General features: G+C 51.3%; 2 protein-coding genes across 3 annotated transcripts in view; one reads left to right on the top strand and one right to left on the bottom strand.

Moving 5' to 3' along the window:
- On the top strand, nt 1-25,582 carry VSIR (V-set immunoregulatory receptor). 2 transcript variants are annotated; one of them, XM_084751810.1, is made up of 7 exons: nt 1-220; nt 9,797-10,228; nt 10,480-10,536; nt 16,337-16,444; nt 19,526-19,553; nt 20,359-20,555; nt 20,727-25,582. In XM_084751810.1, the coding sequence occupies exons 1-7, from the start codon at nt 145-147 to the stop codon at nt 20,762-20,764; spliced, it is 936 nt and encodes a 311-aa protein (XP_084607936.1). In that variant the 5' UTR covers nt 1-144; the 3' UTR covers nt 20,765-25,582. The 2 variants fall into 2 exon arrangements, with proteins under 2 accessions (XP_084607936.1, XP_084607937.1); XM_084751811.1 differs by having other exon boundaries at nt 5-220; nt 9,800-10,228.
- The window catches only part of CDH23 (cadherin related 23), a 382,149-nt gene that overhangs the window by 48,798 nt on the left and 306,783 nt on the right, over nt 1-26,568 (bottom strand). The window lies entirely within an intron of this gene.

Genomic DNA, 26,568 nt, shown 5'->3' on the forward strand with positions numbered 1-26,568 from the left:
GGGGAGCTGGCTCGGCCGCCCGCCGCACTGTGGGCTCGGCACTCACTCTGGCAGGCCGCCTGTACAGCTGGCTCCCTGCGCTCCGGGGAGCCCCGCTTGCTCAAAGCACACTCTGTTTCTCCTGTGTCTCGACTCGACGGCGACATGGGTGTCCCCAGGGTCCCAGAGGCCAGCGGCCCGTGCTGGGGAACCCTGCTCCTTTTCCTGGCTGCATCCAGAGGTAAGGTTTGCAGGCAGTGGGGTGCTAGGGAAGAGCGCTAAGGAGTACAGTCCTGTAGAGTGGTGGTGGGGACCTAGGCAGGATGGGAGTGCCCTGAATCCCCTCTGCCTTCGGTGACCTCCACCCTACCGCTGCTTTGAGGCCGCTGGGACAGCCCAGCAGGGTCCAGTGGTGGCTTCCTCCTACAGTGGACACATCTGTAAGTGCTAACAGCTGCCAAAACAGCAGGCAAGGGTGTCTCTTGGGGGCAGCCTGCCAGACACTTCCCTCCCCAGAGAGCCCAGAGCAGGGACCATGAAGAGTTTCTGCAAGGCAGGAGAAGGCCAAGGTGAGAGTCACCCCAGTCCTATAGTGGTTGCTGACTGGGTTTTGATACCTGGGCATCTCCCTGCTTCTTGCATCAGGGTCTTAGAGGATTTAGGGGGTGTGGTGCTGTGACCCAGTACCCCATTCCCTTTGACACTCCTGGGTGAGTCTTGATGGACACTCCCAGATATTAGCAGCGTTGTTACCTGCTCTATATTGAAAGTCTGATGGCACATTTGAGTGATCAGTGGGTTCCTGTCATTTAGCCAGATTGCAATTGAGTAGCCAGGGGCACTAGGGAAGACATGGGACACTCCCTGAGCCCAGCAACCAGCTCACCCCAGGGGCCTGGATAATTCCTAGCCACAGACATAGAAGCCTCACACGGGGAGGTGGTCACTTCCAAAGTCCAGACTCACAATTAGTACCTTATCCAGGGACACAGCAGTTCCCCCAGAACCCCATCCTTGCTTGCTCAGAGCAGAAGATCTCAAAGAAAAAGGAGACCCCCTTCCCCCCCTCCACTGCTTGTTAAAACCTTTCCCCAGAGGACCCACTGTACAGGTAGCTTTTGAAAGGGTCCAGGGACAGTGCCAGGCACAGAAGGATTCACAAGTGTCAGGGTGGAGATGGTGGGCTTGGCAGAGGGAACCAATGGCCGCATCAGAAGAGAAAGAAGAGGGGTTAAGGGAGGAGAGACAGGGAACTTCTTATCAACCCTGAGAGAGGCTGGCCTGAACCTCTGATAACAAAGAAGGCACTCACACCCTGTAGCCAGGACAACTTAAGCCCTAGGCTGCATGCTCACTATCACTCTAAGGGAGAGGAGACTGAAGGGGGCGGGGGAAGGTATGGGTTGGTAATGGTCCAGGTGGGGGCTTGTCATATTCGCAGCACCAAGCCCAAGGCTCCTCACAGGGCACAGCTTTGAGGAAACAGGGGACAGCAGCAGGCAGGAAGACCAGTACTGAATCTACCACAGGCTACCATCCTTCCCCTAAGTGACTCCGTGGGTCCCCTTTCTTGCCCCTACCCTTGCGTGAGTGGGATGCCTTCTGATCAGCAACCCCAATTTGGGAAACTAAGTCCTAGAGAATCAGAGCAGAGGCAAGCAGGGGGGGAACATCCAACAGCAGAGGCCCTGGGTGGGGGGAGCCAGGAATCCCCCGTCCTACTGTGCCTCCAAGCTCAGAAGATTGCACAGCTGCCACTCTTGGCTACTTAAAGTACTTGGTGAGCTAAAGGCCACCTCCCCCTAGCTCAGCTCAGGGAGGTAATTAGGACTCTGGGAGGTTTTCAGGAAAGAAACAAAGAAACCTTTTAGCTTGGGGTTCTCACAGGTGTGACCACTCCAGAGCTCTCTCTGGTCTAGGAGACCTACCTGGTCTGGAAGGCTGAGGGATGAGACCACTCTCCCAGCAGCTTCTGTGCTGTTGCCTTGGGCAGAACTGTGTTTGGAGCACGGTGAAAAGGTGTGTGTGTGTGTGTGTGTGTGTGTGTGTGTGTGTGTGTGTGTGTGTGTGTGTGTGTGTGTGTGTGTGTGTGTGTGTGTGTGTGTGTGTGTGTGTGTGTGTGTGTTACTAACAGTCAGAGCTTAAGAGATGCTTGGGACACATGAAACATACTCCTTTCTTGGCCAGTCATGGGCTGATGGGGTGGGGATGGGGGAGTCCGGAGTCCTAGACCCCAGGGGGTGCAGAACCTCTTCCCTACAGGCTAAGATTTGAGGAAGTTATTACCTCGCCTGTCTGTAGTCTGACCCAAGAGCCCTATTCACATGGGTGCACTGGTGTGAGAGAGGGGCAGCTGGCTTCCCCCTTCATGGTAAACAAGGCTGCAAGGCCCTATTGAGTAAACTCAGTGCTGCAAGCCTCTGAGGCTGTAGTGGTCAGCTCTTAGGAAATCCCTGAGCCCCACCCAGTACCCTGAGACTAGAGATGGCAATGCCATAGGATGCCCACAGGCCAGAAGCACTTGTGGAGTACTGAGCTGGGCGGGCTGTCTTAAGGCACCAGTGCTGTGGATCTGGGAAAGGGCAACCAATGGAAGTTAAAGGGGGGGGGCACCTCCTCATCTGTATGTTCAGTATACAGGATTGTAGGCCTAAGCAGAAGCAGCAAAGGGTCCTCAGGGCCCATGTGGCCTGTTGGTACTAACTGAACCTGGCATACTGAGCTTGAGGTCTATACACAACTGGTTCAAAGGCAACTATAGGTCAAGGGCCAATCTGTTCTTGCCAGAAATTAGCTGGCTTCTGATACCTATGGCTTCCTTTTCGAAGGTCTGGGGTAAATCTGCACGCCAGGTCTTCCGCCAGCTCCAGCTCTAGCTTAGCTATTTCATAGACCCGTGTTCAAGTCTTATCTAGCCATCTGTGAGCTGGGCTGGCTTCTTAGCATCCTTGGCTAAGTCTCCACCTGTAACACGGGGGGGGGGGGCAGTGGCGGGGTGGGGTGATCTTTCCTCCTTTAGACACAGCTCTGTGGAGCTGATGGGCAAAACTTCCCATGGTGCCCTGTCCTTGTGAAGTGGGTAGTGGGACAGCTCCTGGTTTCTGAGGACTCCACACCAGTGGCTTTCCAGCTGAGCTTTTGATTGCCTACAGAGCCCTGATGAGAGCCCAGGTCATTGGAAGCCCATGGGAAATATCACTGAGAATGCATATCCCAGACCCCTTGAACCTGAGGATGCCCAGGCTGGTTCTAGCTGCCCTTCTGGACTGATAGTCTGAAATGGCCACAGGGGTGCCTGGACATTCTCCTCCTAAGTCCCCTATCTCCAACACCTATCCATCAGGCCACCATCATAGGCAGCCTAGCCTAGGATGCGCTTATCTGTGGTCTCTCTCTCTCACATCCCATCTCTGTACAGCCTATTTTCTGTTGACCACCTCCAGAGGGAAGCAAGGGATGCTAGGACCTTGCTGTGCTCTGCTCCTAGGCAAGCCCTCCCTCCCTTTAGCCTTTCTGTACAGGGTCTGAGCTACCAAGGGGACCAGGTCCAGTCTTGCCTCAGCGACTCCCTCATCACAGGGCTCCAAGCACACACCTCCCCCAACTGAGCAGGCTGGGTGGTGTGGCTGCAGCTGGCTGATGCTCTCCTCTCCAGGAGGGGGGAGGGTAATTCCCCTTGGTGCATTCTGGGTTCAATTGCTCATCACCTGTATGTACTATCTGCCGAATAGCTACCCACTTGTTTTTCCTTTAGATCTATGCTTTTCTTTAAAGTAAAAATTTTAAGGGAAATTTTAAGTCAGTGTCACAAGCGGAAAATTAGTATCATTGGCCATAAATAGAGCATATAAAAGAACATCATTGGCAAGCTAAGTAAGGGAATTAAATGTTAGCTGGAAAGTTAGCCTGGGCAAGGCTCAGCATGTAAAACCTGTTGCTGTCTCTTATAGAAATAAATGAAGTAAAAGTAAATAAAACAAAACGAAACAAAAAGAAAGAAAAGGATGTTTTGAAGATATAGTGGCATCAAATAGGGCTTTCTTTTTGATATAACAGGGCTGAGAGAATACTGAAATAGGAACAACTACTTTTCTTTATGATTCGATGTTATTCAGTGTAAAATCAAAAGTAAAACCATTTGCATTGTTAACACGGCCAGGCAAACTAAGCCCTCATTGGCCAGGTCAGCTGTCCATCTGTGGGAAGGAGGCGGAGCTAGCCTCTCGTTATCCTCTTGAAAAAGCAACAGCTCCCAGAGGCCTGGGTTTGAATTCTGTCACAACTCTTTCTCTGTGAGTCTAGACAGGTTTCCTTTGTCCTTTGGCATCCTAATCCAAGCTCCAAATTAAATAAACAAGCCCGTGTATGAACGCTTAAAACAATACTATCACGTGAGCCCCTTGCAATGGATGGAATTAGAGCTGAGGAAGTCTCCCTGGCCTGACCCCTGAGGACCTGTTTGAAGTGGCAATGGGGTTGAGTCCTCCTAGGAGAGGCCTCAAGTCTCTCAAAGAACCCTCTAGGGGAGCCTCCCCAGCCAAGGCCCTGGCCCACTGCCCAGGTCCTCCCCAGGAGGCACGGTGGCTAGGAGCTCTATCCCTGAATGCAGGCCGTTTTCCCAAGGTGCTGGAAGTGTGGCTTCCTCCCATAGAGATCTGCTTCCCCTCTCCAGACTCCTCGGTCCATATGAATGGATACTTCCTGCTGGGGCAGGGATCAATAAACACATCTGAGATGCCCTTTGTCCTCACTAGCCAGAGGAGCTGCAAACAGACCTGCTGGCTTCAGCCTACAGCCTTCACCCTGGGGCACTTCCTTTGGGTTTTGACTGGACCTTGCCCCTCTGTTTCCCTCTGTACCATACATCTTGATAAAGGTATAGCCCAGGCTTTCCAAACTTCAAGCACCTGGAGAGCATCCTGGGAAATGGGGCCTGTGAGCTGGGATCAGTTCCCAAGCCCAGAAGGCCAGAGACCCCCATCTCTCTCATCTAGTGCAAGGCCAGCAACTGCAGACAGTCAAATAATTGTTTACTCGGCGAGCTAGCAGCTGGACAGACCTCAGCTGTCTGGGTGGGGCCTTCCTGGCCTGGCCAATCAAGCTCGGGACCCACCTCCAAAAACTGGGGTGTTGCCTTGGTGACTGTGGGTAAAGCTAGCATGCCTGTCAGGGAAAACAATACTAAAGCCTGTCCACACCCACACCCACACACCCATCCCCTGTACACCACAGAGCTTGATGTGTGGCAAGAGGTGACAGTCTCAAAAACAAGACCCGAGAGGATGCCAAGTAAGAGTTCCTTTGAAACTTTCCCTAGGGGTTGTGCCCTAGCTGGACACCAATGGCTAGAAAAGTTTGCAAAGACTGCTCCCTCAGGGAGCTCTAAGCTCCACAGCCTCTGCTTTGAGCCTGCTAAGATCATGCTAAATACTTGTGGAATGAAAGAATTTTTGGGGAGTGGGAGGCTGGAGAGATGGTTCAGTGGTTAAGAGCACTGCCAGCTCTCCTAAGACACCAGGGTTCAATTCCCAGCACCCACATGGCAGCTCATGGCTGTCTGTAACGCCAAGATCTGATACATGCAGGCAAAACACCAATGCACATAAAATAAAAACAAATTATAAAAGAAAGAAAGAATATTTTGGTTTGAGGCTGAGGAACAGAAAGGACAGTTGCTATGACTGTAGGGGTCAGCTCGGGGTCAACTCCTACTCTCCAAAAAGCTGAAAGATGAACCGTAAGCTCCACCCATGGAGGATGTTTAAAGGCAGTGCTCTTCCTGTCTGCCTGCTGGTTGAAGGCTGTGGGTCTCCTCTCAGCTACAGAGGGTTGTGTGGCCTCAAGCAAGTCACCTTATTTCAGTTTTATCTTAAAAAAACGGGGCATGAGGTATAGCTTGGAGCAGCTGCCTATAATCCCTCACAAATGCAAGACCAGCCTGGGCTTTAGTCTGCAGCCTTTGCCCTGGGGAGGTTCCTCTGAGTTTTAGACAAGCCTGAGCTGCACAGCAAAAGACTATCTCACAAGAACAAACAAACAAAGAAACAAACAAACAAAACCCAAAAAACAAAAAGAACAACCAACTGACCCCTAGGACCCAAAGCCAAACAAGAAACCCCATAAAAGGTCAGGCAGTGGTGGCACATGCTTTTAATCCCAGCACTTGGGAGGCAGAGGCAGGCGTATCTCTGTGGTTCGAAGCCGGACTGGTCTACAAAGTGAGTCCAGGACAGCCAAGGCTACACAGAGAAGTCCTGTCTCAAATGAACACACACACACACACACACACACACACACAGAGAGACAGAGAGAGACCCCATACAAATATAATAATGGTGATGATGATAATACAAAAATACATGGACTAGGGATTATACCCACATTGGGATGAAATGCCTAACAAAAGAAGGGGCCCTGAGGGCGCGCGCATGCGCGCGCGCGTGCGCGCGCGCACACACACACACACACACACACACACACAAACTAAAAATAATGAAAGTAGAAAGAAGTGGACCCAAGAGCAGAGCTGAAAGGCTTCAGCACGTGGGACTCTCCTAAGTGCAGATGGAGCCTAAGAAGGCCCAGAGAAGGGTGGGATCTACATAGCTCCGCATGGTTAAGGCCCAGCCTAGGAGGCGCCAGGGGTCTTGGACAGAGTTATAACAGTCCCCAGATCTGGAATTTTCCTAGCTCACAGCATCCTTCCTGCAGGTGGTCTTACTTGTCGGGTGGGAGTAGGGGGCCAAGGGTAGTGCTTTTCCCTGGACATGCTACCGCCTGGGCTTGGGGAGCTTTTCAGTCCCATGTGAACTTGGCTACCCTAGAGCCAGGGACCTTCCTCCCCACCCACTTTCCTGGTCCTCCACAATGACCCAGGTGGCCTAGGGGATCTGAAGCTGACAATGAGCTACATCCTCCCTCCAAATAATTATAATTTCAGCTGGGCTGGGTGAGGCCCAAGAGTGTGTGTGTGTGTGTGTGTGTGTGTGTGTGTGTGTGTGTGTGAGAGAGAGAGAGAGAGAGAGAGAGAGAGAGAGAGAGAGAGAGAGAGAGAGAGATTGTGTGTCTACAGGTATGTGCCTAGGCCCTTCTGCCAACTGTGTGTTGTTTTCTGTGGCCCTGTGCCCTGGAGTATTCCCAGGGACAGGCTGCTCTGAGCCTCAGACGTAAGGGATGCTATACTTCTGGCCCTCCTGTTCTCCTTCAGGACAAACTCTGTGTCTTTTCTGCCCACTCTTACCTGGCCTCCTCCAACCCAGCTTCTCCTTCCCACTAACTCAGGAAGAGGTCTTGGTGACTGTGGGAAAGAGCAGTGAGTGTGGATGGGATGGAACCATGCCCCCCACTTCCTCTCCCTCATCCCCCAGGCTGGGCCTGGGTTCTTTCCCCCTGAATGCGTATCTGTGCACCATGTGCATGTCTCAAGTCTGAGGAGGCCAGAAGAGGGCATCGGATCCCTTGGAACCGGAGTTAGAGACAGCTGTGAGCCACCATGTGGGTGCTGGGAATTCGACCCAGGTCCTCTGGAAGAACAGCCAGTGCTTTTAACCATGGAGCAAATTCACCCAAGCCACAAATCCAAACCTTTTCAGTGTTAGCAACCACCCCCCGCCACCCTGCCCCCACCACCACATACATAAAAAGGCAAAACTAAAACCAAAAACCTACGTTCATGGTCAAATGCCTGGGTTAGAGTTGGGTCTCCAGTGGTCCCTTGCTGTGGGGTGGTGAGCAAGCAAGCTGCTTTACCCTGTCTGTGAACTTGGTCACCCCAATAATGAAATGTGAAGAACCCAAGCCCTCTTTCTCTCTCTCTCTCAGGCTGTCACATGTACCAGACCCCTGGGCGTAGGGCACAAACACACATCGTTGCATCTCAGAGTTTTCTGGGAAGCCTGTTTTCCTTGAGGTTGCTATGGTTCAGGCCCTGACTCCAGACCCTCTGCAACTTCAAACAAAAAAAACCACTTTCCCTTCCTGGGCCTGTCACTGCCTGAAAAGGAGATGGTATCTCACGAAAGAAGTTCTGAAATCTCCGCTCACCTTGGCAACAGCATTCCAGAAATCTCTTGTGTATGGGCCGGGCTGGGGGATGAAGGTTCTGGAATGCCTGCCTGCCTTACTTTGTAGGTCTAAGATTCAACTCCTACAGGCATCCTTCAGGGCCATGCGACTGATGTCCCTCTCATAGTCTAATTGACACACACCGGCTCTCCAGTACCAGATCATTAGTTACTAGTCATTCCTATCTCTATGGCAAAGAGCTTGAAGCTAGCGTCTTCATTGCACTGGATTTCTGCCCCTCTTCTTGGAAGTGCTTCTTGCATTTCAGACAGAATACTTTTAGGGCAGGTCATGTCCTGGCCTCAACACCCACCCGCCTCTGTTGATGTTTTTCATTTTTGTCCTCCAGTGAGTCTGAGGCTCAGTCTAATGACTCAGTGTCACTGGACCCAAGTGCAGCCCTGGTCCAACTCCAAAAACCACACCAGGCTGCTGCTCTTTGCACTGGACCAGGCTGTCAGAGCTTTGGGGGCGGGGGTTTCCTAGCCCGGCACCAAGGGTCCTGAACTCTGAGGGCAGGGAGGGAGCCTCAGAGGAGGAGGTTCTCTGGGCGGAGGAGTTAAAGGAACATGCATGTGTGCTTGCTTGTGTGTGTGTGTGTGTGTGTGTGTGTGTGTGTGTGTGTGTGTGATATGTTCATGCTTGGGTATGGAAGTCAGAGGATAGCCTTAGGTGTCATTGTTCACCTTCTAAAATAATTATGTATTTGTTTTATGCATGTGTGTATATATAATTCATGGCACCAGCATGAAAGCAAATGACAACTTGCAGGAATTGGTTCTCTCCTGTGAACTGAACTCAGGTCATTAGGCTTAGTGGCAGGTGTCCCTCCTACCTTTTGGGACAGGGCCACTCATTGATTTGGAACTTTGCCAAGTCTAGGCTAGGTGCCCCGCACGTTTCTAGGCACCCACCTATTTCTACCTCCCATCTCACCATCCCTGGAATTACAGGCCCATCCTACCTAACATGCCAGGATTTCCACCCGGCTTCTAAGGATCCAAACATGGGTCCTTGAGTTTTTTGAGGCAAACCTTTTTCTGATAGAGCTATGATCCCAGCTCTCCATTTCTAGTCTCTCTATATATTCTAAACCCTCTTTCTCTATCTGTGAGATCTTCTGCAGCCCCTGCAATGAAAACCAAAGTAAGGCTAAGATGTGATGCTCAGAGGCCCCTACACGCTTTAGCATCCTCATCATCCCCATCTCTCTTCTCCCAACATATGCTGCCATGAATGTCCTTTTCCTTACAGGGGCAGAAAATGGCTTATGCAGTTAGTCCGAGGAGCAGGGTTGCCAGCTCATAGTCTAGTCTCAAAAGACTTGGCTCAGGCTGCGGCTATGGCTCGGCTGCTGGCGTGCTGCCTAGCATGCACAGAGTCCTAGGTTGGAGACTCTGTTCCTTTTAAGCTGGGTCGATGGCCTGTGTTCATAATCTCAGCACTTGAGAGGTAGAGACCGGAAGATCTATTCAGGGTCATCTTCAGCTACGGAGTATGCTTGGGGCTAGCCTGGGTTGCTTGGGAGAAGGTCCCATATTGGCTGGCCCAGGCCAGTCTTTTGTTTGGCTCAACTCTCCTCCTCCCTTCTCCCTTCCCACTTGGGAGGCCTGGAGGCTCTTCCTGTGTGGGTTTGTGATGGATGTGTATTAAGTAAGCAGGGAGTGGTTGAAGTCAAGCTTTCTCCTCGTCCTGAGGGTGCCAAGGAGTGGCGCTCATTCAGGCAGGTGACAGGGGCTCTCCTCTCTCCGAGCAGGTCTGGCAGCAGCCTTCAAGATTGCCACACCATATTCTTTGTACGTGTGCCCTGAGGGGCAAAATGTCACCCTCACCTGCAGGATTCTGGGTCTCGTGCCCAAAGGGCATGGCGTGACCTTCTACAGGCAGTGGTACCTCAGCACACGAAGTGAGGTTCAAGTGTGCAAAGAACACCGGCCCATACGCAACTTCACAGGCCAGCACCCACATGCACACCATGGAAGCCACCAGGCAGCCAATGTCAGCCGTGACCAGGCCCAGGCACATGGGCTAGAGCTAGCTTTCGACAACCACGGTAACTTCTCAATCACCATGAGCAATGTGACTCAGCGGGACAGTGGCCTCTACTGTTGTCTGGCAGTAGAATTCAAACACCATCACCCAGAACAACGGCTCTACGGGTACATGGAGCTGCAGGTACAGACAGGTGAGACATCTGCGCATGGCTGGGAGTTTGGGTTGGGGTGTAGGGGGAAGGTAGAGGGGGGAGGTGTCTGCATATCTGTCACATGACTATATGTGAGGCTATATATGAGACTGTGAGTGACGTGGCACTCAAGGGTATGTGGGTGTATAAGGAGTGGGTGCATGTATGGGGGGTACAGACATGTGATTATCTTGTATCATTGACCTCACAGGCCTCACAGTCACTTACCAGACCTCTCTTTGTTCCCACAGGCAAAGAGTCCCTATCTACATGCACTGCGTACAAGTCAAATGAACAGGACAGTGACAGTAAGGACTGCCCCGCCCCCTAATATCTTCTGTGTACTCTTTCTGCCTTTACCTTGGGCCCAGACCCTGGGCTGGACTCTCGCTTCAGTACCATATGCTTGCAGTTCCCCATTCTGTCTCTGCTCTGCTACTTCTGGTTCCCTATTCCTTCTTGACCGTGGCCCCAGAAGACCCTGCTCCTGCCACTGCCCACTCTGTGAAGCCCGCATCACCACTCACGCCCTACGGAGGTGGCACGTATTCCCACTGGTCATTGGTGTGGCATGGACTTGACTGTAGCCTTTCCAGCTCTGTTCATAGCTCATTGCCCCTGCCTGTGGAAGGAGACTGGACATCCAGAGCACAGGGTGTGGCTGTCAGCCTTGGTGCTGGCCCAGAGAGAAATCTTAGGGGCGAGTTAGTGGGCTTTGCTCTCAGGGAGGCTGGGCACAGAGACGGTTGTTTGAGAATGCCCTGTGGTATATATAGGAGGCACGGGGACATGTCTCAGGGTGCCCCACACTTGCATAAGGAGAGGGCTATGGCTTAGAGGGGCATTCAGGGTGAGCCAGCTCTTGCTTATGCCCCGGAGAGGCAGAAGTTGAAATTGTGGCCCTGGCCTCTAGTAGGATGAGCCAGAATAGGGACCATAGAACTACATCCTCGAGTCAAGCTCCAACTCAACAACCAAGACAACTTCTTTCTACTCTGATTACTTGTATTTCAAACCAACCAAAGACCCTACCATGTATAAAATTGAATGAGAGCCACACCAGTGTGGCAGTGAGGCCTTTGGCTCAAGTCCTTCTTCTGCCACACACGCTACTGAGCTCAAATGTCTGCTCAGCACCAAGCCACAGTGCTGTCCTCACTTCCCCTCTCAGCATCCTCTTCCATCCCATGAAGCAGCTCATACCATGTGCATACATGTATACATTTGAGGGACACAGTGGTGGGGAATAGGCAATGTTCACTTCCCCCATGGCTCCTTTGCTCTGAGCAATCACCCTGGCCCTGCAAAGAATCTTGTCTCTGCAAACTCCTGTTTCTGCTACTGCCTGCATGTCATGGGTGGGGAAAAATGAGGTTCAGGCAGATCCTGGCTGGCCTGGAACTTGCTATGTAGAATAAGCCTGGCCTCAGACTTGCAGCAATCCTCCTGCCTCTGCCTCCCAACTTCTGAGATTCCAGATGTGAAGTGCCACAGCCAGCTACAACAGGATTTTGTGAAAATAAGCCACATGTTTTCAGCCTTGGGGACAGAGATACAAGATGGTAGAGGGTTCAAGCTGCGGATGTTGGAGATGTTTCTATTCCTGAGACTCTAGAGAAGATACCCAAGGGTAAGGTGGAAGCCTTGACCTCCAAGGTGGTTAGTCTTTTTTCCCCACCCACCTCCATCCTTAGGGTTTGATGTTTTCAATCCTCGTCAATTCTTGGAGCTGTGAATCTCTGGCTCCTGCTTCCCTGAGCTATTGTCCAGAGAATTGGCTTAATGAGGGCCAAAAGAACATGGCCTGCTCCCTCAGCAGCTGTTAGGGGCAGGGGGATGTCTCTGATGACCTCCGAAGGCCCCTTCCCTATTCCTGGCTCCAGTAGTCTAGACACTAGGCACTAAGCCAGAGTTGGTTCCTGGGTGCCTGGAGAATCTGGGCTGCTCTGCTACTTTCTGTATCATTTCTCCACTGAAGAATGGGGGTAACTGTATCCCCATAACAGGGAAGCACATGCTATTTAAGGGGCTGCCTCAGGGATGGGAAATGTGCTGTGTCTCAGGCCCAGGAAGCTGGAGCTCAAAATAGTAGGGAAGGGTGAAGGCTGTGTCGACCACTCAGCCACTAGCCTGTAGGGGTAGTTCCAGCACCAAGGAGGTGTGAGCTCCTATCTCCTCCTGATGCACATTAGCCATTGGGTGTTAGCACCCAAAGGTACTTTATCTATTCCCATGCCAGGGCAGGATGGGAACGATGGTAGACACGGACGAGTTTCGGTTTTTTTTCTTTTTAGTTTTTCAAGACAGGGTTTCTCTGTGTAGCCTTGGCTGTCCTAGACTTGCTTTGTAGATCAGGCTGGCCTCGAACTCACAGAGATCTACCTGCCTCTGCCTCCTGAGTGCTGCGATTATAGGAGTTTCTTAACACATTTCTAGGGCTTTTGCCTGGCCACCCAGACCTTTGCTAAACAGGCCACAGGGCCAGCAACGGAGAACTATTCTGTACTGCTCATTAACTTTGGAAGGTCCCAACATCAACTCTCTTTCATGCACAAGTGCTCAACCACAGCACTCACTGGGGCTGCGTGTTTTCCTTTCCTAATTCCAGTCTGAGTGGCTAAATGTTACCCTATGGGAGAATAGCTAGATTAAGCTAGGAACAAGTCCAAGTGGGTTTCAGGTAAGAGGAAGTGTATGGGCTAAGGGGAAGGGGCTGTCAAAGGTGTGGGCTGGCATTTCATAGCATTGCCGACGGGCTTTGGATTTCCCCTGAGATCAGGGCAGGACTGGGCAGCCCATCTCTACTCTTCCCAACCCTAACGCAACAGGCTTTGCCAGACACCTTTCTCAGCCTCCTTTGTGTACACCCACAGTGTACCTGGCAGGCCTTGGGCATAGGCTGAGCAAGCTGGGGCTTCTCATCCTGCTTGTTCTGAAAGGGCCTGGCACATCCCACGAGGTGGTTTGAGTAACTGCTTCCACCAGTGCCTCGCCACCTTCCCAGGAAGAGCCTGGCTTCAGATGGTGACTAAGTTTTTCTGCAATGAGTGCCTCCTTGAAGTAAGGAGAAGTGCAGTTAGGTTTTGTGAAGGTTTCTTAAGCCTCCAAGGGCACCCAGGCCCACATACTTATCTCCAGTTCCCACAGTAGTCTGAACAAGTCCAGCATATAAGGAAACGGGCTCTGGAAGTGAAACCAAAGGGGCCATAGAGGGCAGGATTGCCACTTGCAGACCAGAGGGTCAGGCAGAGGGGTCCTGGCCAAACCTCCAAGGCAGGTTGTGAGCACCTGGCTAACTGCACTACAGGTTGCTTAGTAACTATAGGATGAGACAAAAGTGCTTTTGCAGCCAGCTTCTCAATTGCCCACAGTAAGGTCCTTGGATGGGGTTTAGTCACACTGAACCATATGAATTATAGGATGTTTTTACTTTCAATATCCCATGTTCAAATGCAGCCACATTAAAACCTGCAGGGACTCTGCTTTACTGTGGATTGGAGCTTCCTTTGCAATTTGCCTAGCAATCGGTACTGTTTCCATACCAATGGGTACTTCTAAAGTGCCTGCCAATGGTCTGCTCAGTTCCATATAGCTCGCTGTGAGCGAATTTATGCTTCCAGGTCATTTAGCATACAGTGGGATAAAAATGGCCCTTGTTCCCAAGTAAAGTGCAGAGGCAGCATGTAGACCAAGGCATCTCTGGCTCCCAGAGGTCTCTGGAGGTGAACCTGATCCTATGACAGGGATGCTAGCCATGTTTTGGCATATTGAAAGGCTCAAATTGGGAAGGAAACGGGCTTACGCCAGTTGTGGTTCCAAGGGCTCATCTGTTCGCAGCTAAACTCCTGGAGTCAGCAGATGGACTGAAATAAACCTAGCCCCCATGCTATAAGGCTCATGCAGTGGCGTGGCCCTTTCCGAGACAATTTTGCAACAGCCTAGGAGAAAAACACGCGCACAAGGCTCCCTGGCTCAGTGCTTTGACGCTAAGTGCTTAGGTCCAGATGTACTGCCGGCATGAGCAGAAATCCGAACCCAAGGGGTCCTTGCTGTGAAATGAGGACTGTTGAAGATGGAAGTAAACAATGTCCCCACCAGACAAGGATGTTTACATCAATTTTGGGCAAGCTGTGTATAATAGAGACCTGGGACAAATGAGGTGGGTGTCTGGGTAGACAGAGAGATATCCAAATTGCGTGGGGAGTCAGGCGGACATTCTCACGTGATCCCAAGAGAGAAGACCAGATCTAGATGGGTGAGGCCTGTGTGAGGGGAAGGAAGAGACTTTTGGATTTTATGTATGTGTATCCATTCCTGTGTGTGCATGTAAGTCTTTGAAGCAGGCTCTCTCACTAAATCTACCACTTATAGTTTGGTGAAGCTGGCTGGCCTGTGATCCCCCAAGGGTTCTCCTGCATCTAGCTCCACACCCCTGGGGTTTACAGTTACTGGTGGAGCACGCCTTGAATCCCAGTACTTGGGAGGTAGAGGCACGTGTATCACTGTGAGTTCGAGGCCAGCCTGGTCTACAAAGTGAGTCTAGGCCAGCCAGGGCTACACAGAGAGATTCTGTCTCGAAAAACCAGAAAATTAAAATTAAAAGGGATCTGGAGAGCCAAACTCAGCTTCTCATGCTTGTAGAGCGAACGCTTTACTGACTATTTTTAAACCTTTACCTTGGCTGGGCATGGTGGCGCATGCCTTTAATCCCAGCACTTGGGAGGCAGAGGCAGGCGGATCTCTGTGAGTTCAAGTCCAGCCTGGTCAACAAAGTGAGTCCAGGACAGCTGGGCTACATGGAGAAACCATGTCTAGAAAAACCAAAAAAAAAAAAAAAACAAACAAACAAACAAAAAAAACCTGTACCTTCGTTTTTTGGTGATGTAAAGATGTGAATCAAAAATAGCATTTCTCTAGTCTTCCCTCTGTCCCAAGTGCTGGGAATGAAACTTGGGAGGCTGTGCATCCAGCTAAGTGTGCTATGTCCCTAGACAGTGCTCTAATTATTGCTGCAAATTTTATTCTCCTTAATTGGTGCGTGCGTGCGTGTGTGTGTGTGTGTGTGTGTGTGTGTGTGTGTGTGTGTGTGATATCAAGAGGCCAAACTTGCAGGAGCCTCACCCGATGGAGCTCAAGGATCCCCTTAAAGAATCGACTGTTTGTTTGTTTATTTGAAACAAAGTCTCTCGCTATAGTCCTGGCTGTCCTAGAACTCACTGTGTAGACCAGCTGACCTTGAACTCACAGAGATCCCTCTGCCCCTGCCCCTGCCCCTGCCCCTGCCTCTGCTTCAAGTGCTGGGAGTAAAGGCATGACCCATCATGCTTGGTGAGGCTGAAGCATTTTGTTTTCATTGCAGTAAAACATCCATCTTTAAATACCAGTGGCACGTAAGAAATTACGTCCTTGCTGTTGTGCAACACTGTTGTGGTTCTAATTTGTTTTCGTCACTTGGGCTTCTTTCAACCTTGAACCCTGGCATTGGGTGTGAAGGGCCTTTGTGTGGACATCCTGAGGTCCAGGGTGGCCTAGCTCTCTCTTGTAGGCAGGACAGGGGTTTGTTCTCTCTTTGGAGCTGTCTGTGTTGTGAGCCTTATTTCCCTGTGTCCCGTGTGGGTGGGAGTGGTGGACTTAGGGCTGTCTCTGAAAGGTCACTAGACCTCCCTGGCCTCTGCAGGCCACTAAGGGTCTGGTTATGGGGCCCCGTTGCTCGGGCCTCTCATCCTGCCTGTTATGCTGTGGGGTAGTTTGGTAACTGCTTCCAAGAGTGCCTCCCACCTTCCCAGGAAGAGCCTGGCTCCAGGTGGTGACTAAGCTTTTCTACAATGGGTGCCTCGTTGGAGTAAGGGAACTACAGTCAGGCTGGCTTTACAAAGGTTTCCTAAGCCTTCCAGGGCAGCTGGGCCCACCCACATACCTACCTCCAGAGCCTGTCCCCACAGAGCTTGAGAACCTTCCCACAAACGCTATGCAGCCTTCATTCCTGCCCAGGCCCCTTCTTCAAGCTGATGGAATCTGAGAACCTCTGTAGTCATCCTGTGTCTCCGTGTGCCTTTGGGAGAAGTGGTGGGAAGGGGACCCTCATGTCAGCTGCTTTTGTCCTTCCAGGCATCACTGCTGCGGCCCTGGCCACGGGTGCCTGCATCGTGGGGATCCTCTGCCTCCCGCTCATCCTGCTCCTGGTCTATAAGCAGAGGCAGGTGGCCTCTCACCGCCGTAAGTACCGTCTTCTGGGATGGTGATAGGGTTTCCTGGCTGGGAGGCCAATGAAAGCATGGGACATGAGGGCTGTACTGTCCTTCCCCACTCTTGTGTACCTCTACAAGGATCTGGCTCTATGGCTGAGAGGGAAAGGCACCTATACCTGCCTTTCTCTGGGCCTGATGTTTGCCAGCAGGCAGGGCTGGCTCGGCACTCCATACAAATGAGTAGGTAACTACAAAGCATGGCGGGGCTAACTCAAACTGGCTTATGAAGATGTTGCCGCTCAAAGATCATTTGGAGACCTCCTTGAGCCGATGGGTGGGCTTGTTTTGTAACAGGTAGCAGTTGCTGGGGGCAGAAATGAGTTTTGGGGGGTGTCAAGAAATAGCAGAGGTTTTAGTGGTGGCATAAGTTGTTCCCTTCCTTTCACAGGCGAAAGCCCAGGCTCGGCAAGTTAACTGACTAACTGAATGTCACAAGACATTGTGAGTGTAGAGCTGAGGTGCCCCCCCCACCTCCACAGCCGATGGGGCTACCCTGCCAGGCACTGTGCCAAGTTGTCACATCTGGGCCTCACTTAGTCACCATAACAATTCAAATAGGGGATGTTCCTGTCCTCATTTTATAGATAGGCAAACCGAGGCCAAGGAAGGTTTCCTGACTTGCCTAATGAAACACTACAAATAAACAGTGGAGCCAGGCTTCAAGTTCATGACCACAAACACCAATCACACCCCTTTTCTGGGTGACAGTGTCTCTTGTCTGCCCTGCCCTCTCCTATGAGCCTTGTTCAGCCTGCATTCTCCAAAGGGTCGGGGGTCCGGTGGGTAGGGAGTGCTCTGTTCTGGCAGTTCCTCCCCAGCCTCTTCCTTCTGCCTAGCTGCAGAAGGTAATTGAATGAAAACTATTGTCACCCGGTCACACCAGATTTCCTCTGCCCTCCCCTTCACCTCTCAATCAGCCTGCTGTTCCCCCTACCCTCTTTCCTGGAGGCCCAGACTGGAGCCCCATAGTGGGCCACTGTGGGCTGTGGCCTCCTCACCCTTCCTCTCAGACTGTTTTATCCAGTTATTAGCCTGCTGCAGCCTGCCTGTGGGCATCCCTAAAGCAGCAGTGTGGAGCATGTGACAGGTTAGAGTGGAGGAGGAACCCTGGGCTCTGCAGGAGGGCGGGCAGAAATGACTTGAAGAGCTAGCTGGTCCCTCTTCCCAGAAGCTAGGCTCTGGATGGATCCCAAGGTGCTTTCTTTATGTTCCCATTGTCCAGACAACAGCACTGCCTGGTCACATAGTCAGATCAGAGGACAAGAATTGGAAAGCAGACCCTTCTGGATAGTGGCTGCAAGTGTATGTAGGGGCTTCACTCAGCTTTTGTTGGGCCCGGCCTTTCTTACAGGTATCTCTGCAGAGTTCCTATTCTGCTCATGGGACCTAGTGGGATGCAGATGGCTGGAGGAAAGAAAACTGAAGAGAGAAGGAAGAAGGGAGGGAGGGAAGGAGGGAGGGAGGGAGGGGAGAGAGAGAGAGAGAGAGAGAGAGAGAGAGAGAGAGAGAGAGAGAGAGAGAATGTTTTACCAGGCCACAATGCCATTCTTGTGGGGTTCTGAAGACACAGGCCCCAGCATTGGCTCTAAACTTCCTATCTGCCCCAGGAAGACATGTGACCTGGGCTTAGAGAAGAGCCCCTTGGAATGGGGAACACTTTATGCCATGTCATAGCAGGCTCCTGTCCCAGAGTAAGGATGTCCCATGTACAGTAACAAGAAAGGAACAAGAATTTCTCTTCTAGCATAGCTCTGTAATTCCAGTGCTCTGGGAGGCAGAGGCAGAAAGAGTTCTGTAAGTCCGAGTTTAGCCTGATCTACATAGTGAGTTCTAAGACAGCCAGAGCCACAAAGTAAGACCCTACCTATCTCAACAAACAATCAAACAAACAAAGAAAACTATCCTCTAACGCTATTATTTCGAGTCTCCTCTCAGCCCCCAAATAAAAGTCCCCAAATCTATCTTCTTATTCCAGATTCAGCAACAGAAACATGAGACATCAGAGGTGCTAGGGCTTTAGAAAGACAAAGTGCCAAAGGGCAGGCAGAGGCATATGGTTCTACACAGACCCCAGAGTAGCACCTGTGGAATGCTGGGAACCAAAAGCATCCAGCAAGTTTCAGCATCTGTCCCAGGGGCAGCAGGTTAGCTCATGGTGTACAGTGCACTCTGGCCAGAAAGTTACCAAGTCCTGGGCTGGGTTGCCTAGGAATGAGCATGCTCAAAACAAAAGAGAAGACGAGGCAGCTCAGTGTCCCCAGCTCTAAAGTGGAGGCCACCATCTTTACCCCTGAGCAAGGCGGCAAGCAAGGATGATCTTGGCCCACGCAGCCTGACACAGAGCTACTCCGTCAGCAGAAGTGAACTCGATTTCAGGGAACTTTGTGCAACTTCCCCGTGTTTGTCTTGCAGATGCCCCTCCCCTAGCCCTGTTCCCCATGCAAACCTCCTCCTGAAAGAAGGCTCTGTGGGAGGGTGGGGGGAGCTGCAAGAAAAAGGGAAGTTGGGTGTTGCTGCATTTGGATGATGGCCAGTTTTAGGGAGATGCCAAGGCTGGGCTGAAGTGGTAATGGCTTGTGCGGGGTGGGGTGGGGGAGTTTGGGGGGGGGAAGAAAGTGGGTAGAAAAACTGGGAAGTGATGGGAAGATTGAGGGAAGAAAGAACCCTCTAATTCTAGGGCCTGACCTTGAACCGTCCACACTCACCAAGTTGTGGCTACAGACCAGAGAGACAAACTTCCCAATAGAGACCAAAGTCAGCACGTGCAGGGGCCTGCCCTTTGGTTGAAACTTAAAATTTCAAGATCTGGTACTGCCATGCTCTTTGGGAAAGTGTCAGTCTGGGGCCAAATATCATCCCACATGTAGAAAGTGTGGATGCATTTCACTTGCACACAAAGGTGGCTGAGCCTTGGGTCCACCTGCTAGACAGATACATGGAACTCAGGCCTCCTCAGGGAACAGTAAGGATGCCTGGGCATGGTCCAGTGCAGGCGGTGGGGCCTGCAAAAGGCTTCCTTTCAGTGACCAACTTTTCTGTCTATCTCCAGGTGCCCAGGAGTTGGTGAGAATGGACAGGTAAGGCCCAGAGTGACTTTGAGAAACTTCTGGGACCAGGTATCAGAGAAGGGGTGTTTCTGTGTGGTGTGAGGTCCTTGCTCAGCAAAATACACAGATGGTCATAGCTGCATCTGGCATATCTGGGCTGCTGGGCCGCTCTGTGTAGAACCTTCACTCTTGCTAGGTGCTGGTTCTGCTTGGAGATGCCTTTAGTGGGCACCTCTGGGTCTATCATCAGCCTGGCTTAGGATGGGCAGGAATGGGAGTAGCTGCCTGGGCAGACACTTCAGCATGTGAAGGAAGCTCATGACCACAAACACCAATCACACCCCTTTTCTGGGTAATGGTACCCCTTGTCTGCCCCACCCTCGCCTATGAGCCTTGCTCAGCCTGCATTCTCCAAGGGGTGGGGGCCCGGTGGCATGGTAGTGGCTTGGCTGTACCAGGCACTCTGAGAGAAAGCTGTCAGGCTGAGCATGCAGGAGCAAGCCAGCGGCTGCTCTGGGTAGGGGTGGGGTGCGGTAGGATAGGGTCAGAGATGGATAGGTAGGACAATGTTATCTATGCTTGGGCGTGGGCTAGCTTAGGCTAAGAATTAACCAGCTTCAGAAGCTTGGTCTCTGTCTTACAATGTGTATGACGGAGACAGCTTTTCAGATTAGATCAAGGAAAGGTCGACCAGTAATCCCACTAGAACCTCATAGCTGGAAGGCTTTCACAAGTTGTCCTTGTCCCAGCTGGGAAGAGAAGAAAAGGAATGGGAGATAAGAAGGATAGAAGTGCTCTGAGGGGGCACTGATCATCTCTAATTCTGTTTCTCTAGCAACAACACCCAAGGAATTGAAAACCCAGGCTATGAGACTACTCCACCCTTCCAGGGGATACCTGAGGCCAAGACCAGGCCCCCACTGTCCTACGTGGCTCAACGGCAACCTTCAGAGTCAGGGCGGCACCTTCTCTCTGACCCTGGTACACCTTTGTCTCCTCCAGGCCCTGGGGATGTCTTCTTCCCTTCCCTGGGTGAGTGTCACCTGGTTTTTCAGCACCCTGACTGATACATGTTAGGATCGAGGCTCTCCAGGGTCCCCACGCCCCCACCCCCCACCCCCTGTCACTGGGGAATCTTCATGGTGCAGAGTTGAATAAGGTGACACAGGCACCCTCTTATTCACTTTATCCTTTCTTTTACAGATCCAGTCCCTGACTCCCCTAACTCTGAAGCCATTTAAGCCAGCTGGGGACCATGGACAATGGTACCTGGGTCAGGGTCAGATGCATTTGATCTATGGCTGGCCCTTTGACAGACCTTTAGGCATCGATCTCAGCCTCCTCGCTCCTATTCTGAGCCTAGACTCTGCTTTACAAGATGCTCGGACCCTCCCCCTGTTTCGGATGCTACACGGGGGGCAGGGAGAAGATGCTGTATTGCTCACTCTTCTCAAGATCCTAGGATGCCTAGAGACTTGACTTCACCAGCCACAGATGACAAATGACCTGCATCCCAAGAATGTCCAGATTGGCAGCAACCTTTCTTCATGGGAATCAGCAGCCAAGATGGGATGAAGTAGGCATCTGCCATCCTCCCAGGCAAGAGACACAAGATGTGAGAGACTCCCACCCCACTGTGGGTTTGTGGCTGGCCTGCTCTTTTGCCTGCCATTGGCCCTGACTCTATCTCCTCAACTCTAGAGCTTGGCCTGCTTGTGCCCGACTGAAGATGCTTCCCCAGCAGCCTTCCACTAGCAATCCGAAGGTCTGTCAACAGTTTGACTCTGGGCTCTCATTGCCCGAATGGCAGGTCCACAGAGCTCAGTGGTCAGAGGCTCTGAAACAGGAAGTCCATGTTGGGTCCAGGAGCTACTGTGAGCTCATTAGTGTCTTGAGCAATGTGAGGCCAGAACACCGTACACGGAAGTTAGTGAGGGCATGATGGGAAAGGTGAATGGAGAGTGGCCTCCTTCCTGTCCTCATCATCTACCACTCCCACCGTTCAGCGTGGAACAATGACAAAGGTGACCTCCACAATGTCCGAACTATACTGTTAGGACTATACTTCTTAGTGTGAAAGAGATGCTATTAAAAACAGTGTGTGGCAACAGCTATAAACAGCTATGAGTGGATTGGAGGCACTAGCTTTAAGGCCCTGGGGGTTCAGGGCCTGGGGTGGGGGTGGGGCTGAGGTAGGGGCTAGGACCTGAGGAGTCTTTCCAATCCTGACCACTGTTCTTCTGAGCTTCACTTCAGGGTGACCTGTAGGCACTTAGACTAGCTTGTCCCTGGTCTGATGCTACTCTTGGCTCCTATCTCCAGGGTCTGGCATGAGCTGGGCATGCAGAGGGGAGTCTTCATAAAGGATTTTAAAGCATGAAGGGAAAGGTTAGTTCCTTTGAGGTAGAAATGGGGCAGCTGATGTCTGAGAGTGGGGAGGTGAGGTGTGAGGCTAGGCAAATCACCCTCCAGTTTCCAGGGGGATAGTAGCCCCAACACTGAGAGAGCAGTAGCCCAAATGCTAGGATTTGTCTTCAGGTGGCCTCCACTGGCTGGCCTGAACTGGGCCTTGGTAGGAGAGCGCATACACTCACAGAGAAACCCACTCACTCCCTGAGACCAGATGGGTAGGGAGACAAGAGAGCAGTCTCAGGCTAGGACACAGCAATGAGCTACCTGCTGGGAACCCCGACAAGTTGTCTGGTAAGGTCCAAGAGCATAAGCCCCTGGGGGATGCCAGCTACACCTGGGGTTTGGGGTTCCTAGAGGCACTGTATCAGAACAAGAGTGTTTGGGGTGGCCAGGACACCAAAACCATGACCCCTGTTTTGTCCCCAGGGTTTTCTTTTCTACTCTATCTGTTGCCTTAGACTCTATGCAGTTACTGTAGACTGAGTGTGTTGTCCTTTTGTCTTTGGAACACTGAGCTAGAGTGGGGGAAGTGCCAGCTGCGTTGTGGCAGGACTGTGGGGCCCCTGTCAAAGGATGAAACCCACAGGCCAGTTGTAGGGTGAGTATAGCCTGTCCCCTGGGGGAGCCTGGCCTGTCTCCAGCCCTAAGATTCAAACTTTGCCACCCAGATGACTTCTAAGAATTTGGCTGTCAGACCCCTGCCTGGCTGTTGCTCCGTAGAAAGGGAAGGAGCCCCCCCCACCCCCCCAGCAGAACAGCCACTCACTTCCTGCCCAGTTTCCTCCTATAGGGCTCTAGTCTCTCCTTTTCTGGACCCTGCAAGCAAAGGCATGTCAGCTTGGTGGTTTCCTGTTTGGGGTGCAGTTTTTTTGTGTGTGGTCCAGGCTCTGTCTACATCCATAAACTTGAGCCCTATCACCTTGCTGCTGCTGTGAGGGGCAGGGTCTTGGGGTGGAGAATGGAGGTGTCCTGAGGTGCTAGCTCTTGGGGCAAAGGCTGGGGTGGTGGTGAGAAGACACAGTGGGGAATTGAGCTTTCAAGAAGAAGGAGAAGCTTCACAAGCCATATCAGAGAGGAAAGTCTGTATTTTGAGGAGCTAATTCATCCTTAGGAAATCCATCATAAACTGGGGGGATGCTTTACCTATCTCTGGAGGGTCATGGTGAAGCTCTCCCTGGGATCGGGATGGGAAGGACCAGTAGGAAAGGTTTCTGACACAGCAGGGTCTTCTTGACAAGCCAGAAGGCCAGTGGTGGCTGTTGTGGGCCAAGATAGCCCTGCTGGATTACTGTGATGTGCCTTGGACCAACTCCTCAAAAGAACAGCCCTGGGACAGTGTTTTCTCTGTGGGAAGCAGCTAAGAGCCCAGGTAGATGCTGGCTCCATCTTCAGGACCTGCTCCCTGGAGGAAGGACTTGGAGGAGGCAGCTAGGCTGAGGGCTGCAGAGGGCCGTCATCTCTCCTAACCTGGGCACTAGTAGGATGCTACCTCCTGGAAAAGGCTTTCCTGTGTGTGAGCTGGAGCTGCACCCCAGGGCTGACCTGGCTATGGAGGGATTTGAACTAAGATTTTTCTCAGGGAACTAAAATAGACAAAAGAGGAACTGGGGGTGCCAAGCAGGATAGTAAGAGGGGGGCAAAAAGACGGCCCAGCTGACTGCCTGTGCCAGACCACAGAGAACATGGACTGTCTGGCCCATGTCCTGCATGGCCTCTGCTTTACTCTAGCACTTTCCTTCCCAGCAATGAATGTGAGTCCTGCGAGAGTGGGGACTAATAATAGCCTGAGGCTGCCTGAGGAGCTGATACAGGGTTCTTGGGTAACTAGGCTGAACCAGGACTCCAGGACTCCACTTCAGGGACCTAGCTTTGTCTCAGCCTGCTAGGATCCCCATAATGGCATTATCACTTTGAGCTTGGGATGCCAAGGGATAAACATGTCACTGGGTTTCAACGGTTCAGATCTGTTGGGTGTAGCTTCCTGGAAAATATGGCCTAGAGGAATTCTGATGTAATAATACAGCTGATAAGAAAGTGCTGAGATTGATTAGTAATGCCTGCCTTGGACACAGGAAAAGGAAGTGGCAGTATGGATGCCAAATCTTAAGTTTTTTTTTTTGTTAAAAATATGCTTCCCAAAAGATTTTCATGTGTGTTTTTGTTTGACATGTCTCTCTATGTCAATCCTGAAAGTCTTTCTGAGTGCATGTATATGAAGTATGCATGTGTATATGTTTGTGTGTGTGCATATAGAAGCCAGAAATTACCACTGGGTGTCTTCCTCCATTCTGCAATGTGTGTGTGTGTGTGTGTGTGTGTGTGTGTGTGTGTGTGTGTGTAAGTGTAAGATTTATTTACTTGGTGAATGTTTTGCCTGAATGGATTCATAGGCATCATGTGCATGTTCATTGAAGCCCTTGGAACTGGAATTATAGATGGTTATGAGCTACCATATGAACATTGGGAATCAAACCTGAGTCCTCTGCAAGAGTAACACATTAAAAGATAGCTCTTAATTACTGAGCTACCTTTCCAGCCCCTCCATTGTACATTTTTACCATATATTTAAATTTTTTATGTGCACGAGTTTTTTTGGATTTTGGAGTGTGTGTGTGTGTGTGTGTGTGTGTGTGTGTGTGTGTATCTATAAATCTCACATGTATGCCTGGTGCCTGTGAAGATCAAGGGAACACTGGATCACTCGGGAATGGAGTTATAGATAGTTGTGAACTACTTGTAGTTCTTGGAAATAGAGCAAGTGCTCTTAACTGCTGAGCCATCTCTCTAGCACCTCCATTTTAATTTTTGACAGACCCTTCAGTGAATCTGGAGCTCACCAATAGGCTGTGCTGACTGAGCAGCAAGCTCTATGGGTCTGCCTGTCTCTGCCCCAGCCCTCCCAGCCCCTCCCCCCACCCAACTGCTGGGGTTATAGACTACATGCCTGGCTTTTTCATGTGAATGCTGGGGATCTGAACCCAAGTCCTCATGCTTGTGTGGCAAGGCCTGTATCCTCTGAGCCTCCCCCACCCTCAACCAAGAGTCTTTACTGTCCCCATTTAATGCAAAAGTAAAAGGTGGCTCTAAAAGGCTCATGATTTGTGGCTGGTGGGACTAGTGTTGGCTCTCCTGCCTCTCAGGCCTATTTCCTTTCCCTTCCTTGAACCAAACAGCCTTCTCGTCCAGGACTTGCTATTGCCCCTCACTGTGTACATCCTGGGCCCCCAAGAGATGAATTTGAGCCCACAAGTTGACCATTCACTTGATACCAGGAATATATCCTTACTTATACTCTGTCTTCTCTGGCCTTTCCATGTCCCAGAGAACCTGTGCTAATGTGCAGGGTCCTTCTGTACCATTTCTTGTCACCCACTTCCTGCCTGGTAACTACAAGGGCAAATGACTTCCGGTAGGCACAGTGGTCCATGCACTCTACCTGTTTGTATCAGGGGAATGGTAAGGGAACAGAGGCCTTCATCTGATCCAGGAGCTCAGCCAGATGTATCCCCAGCATCTGGGGAATGGCAGACTGTCTCTCAACAAGCAAGGAGAGTTACAAATGGTACTTTAATGGCTGTCTGTCCTGTTGTTCTCTTGCAGCATGTTTGATTAAAAAATAAATAAATAAATAAAAAGTCAGTGTGAAAGGCCAGGGGCTGGGTACTCTTGCTACAGGTATGCATCAGGGAAATGGCCAGGCTGGGGTCCAGAGCCAGAGTCAGGGAAGCCAGGGTCCTGGCAGCAGAGGCTCGCTTTAAAGGATGTGATGAGATGCTGGGGCAGTGTTCCCAGCTCCCAGCGTGGAGCCACTGCCAGGGTCTGTGGTCAGAGTGGGCACATATTCCCCCTGCATCCCGCAATAGCCTGAGAAGTCAGCGTTATCTGGAACTGTATTTCCTACTGCTGGCTGTCATTCATACGTCAAAGGGGCCACCCTTTCTCCTAACTCTCCTGCCAAGGTGCCTCAGGGCCAGGGCCCAGGTCCTGACCTCCTCATTGCTTTCCATCCTTCCTCCCGGGACCCAGCCCTTCCTCCTGTAGGGGCCCCTTGATGGCCATTTGGACCTTGCCATAGCCCTTTCCTTCCTGCCTGTCGCTTGGAGCTAACAGAGGTCCCAAGCAACACAATGATTTCCTCTGGCCGGGTAGCAGACCATTGTGTGGCAGGCCTGAGGCTGGCCCAGATGGCTTTTGCAGCCCAGCTGTCCCTTGCCTGGGTGATACCGGCTAAAAGCTGTGGATCGGAATGTCCGGCTTTGGGAGGTGAGGGGGTGTTACCCAGAGAAGAAAGAAGGGGAGGAGCATGGACATAGGGGTTCCTCTGGGATACTGGGAACTTCTTGGCAGCTGATTCCTAAGCCCTGTGCTACACATAACACCTGTGGGCTGGTGAGATGACTCAGTGGGTAAAGGCACTTGTAGACAAGCCTGATAATCTGAGTTCGAATCCCAGAACCCACATGATAGAAGGAGAGAATCAATTTTGTTAAACTATTCTATGGCTTTCGCAAGCATGCTGTGACAGGTGTGCCCGTGTGCCTATATACATGCCCCACCCAACAGAATAAGTAAATAAAAATAATAAAGAAATAAAAGTAAGCTTAAAAAATAATGATATGGCCTAGAAAGCCTT

Source organism: Acomys minous (genome assembly GCF_964271855.1).
Source record: "Acomys minous genome assembly, chromosome: 13".
NCBI lineage: Eukaryota > Metazoa > Chordata > Mammalia > Rodentia > Muridae > Acomys > Acomys minous.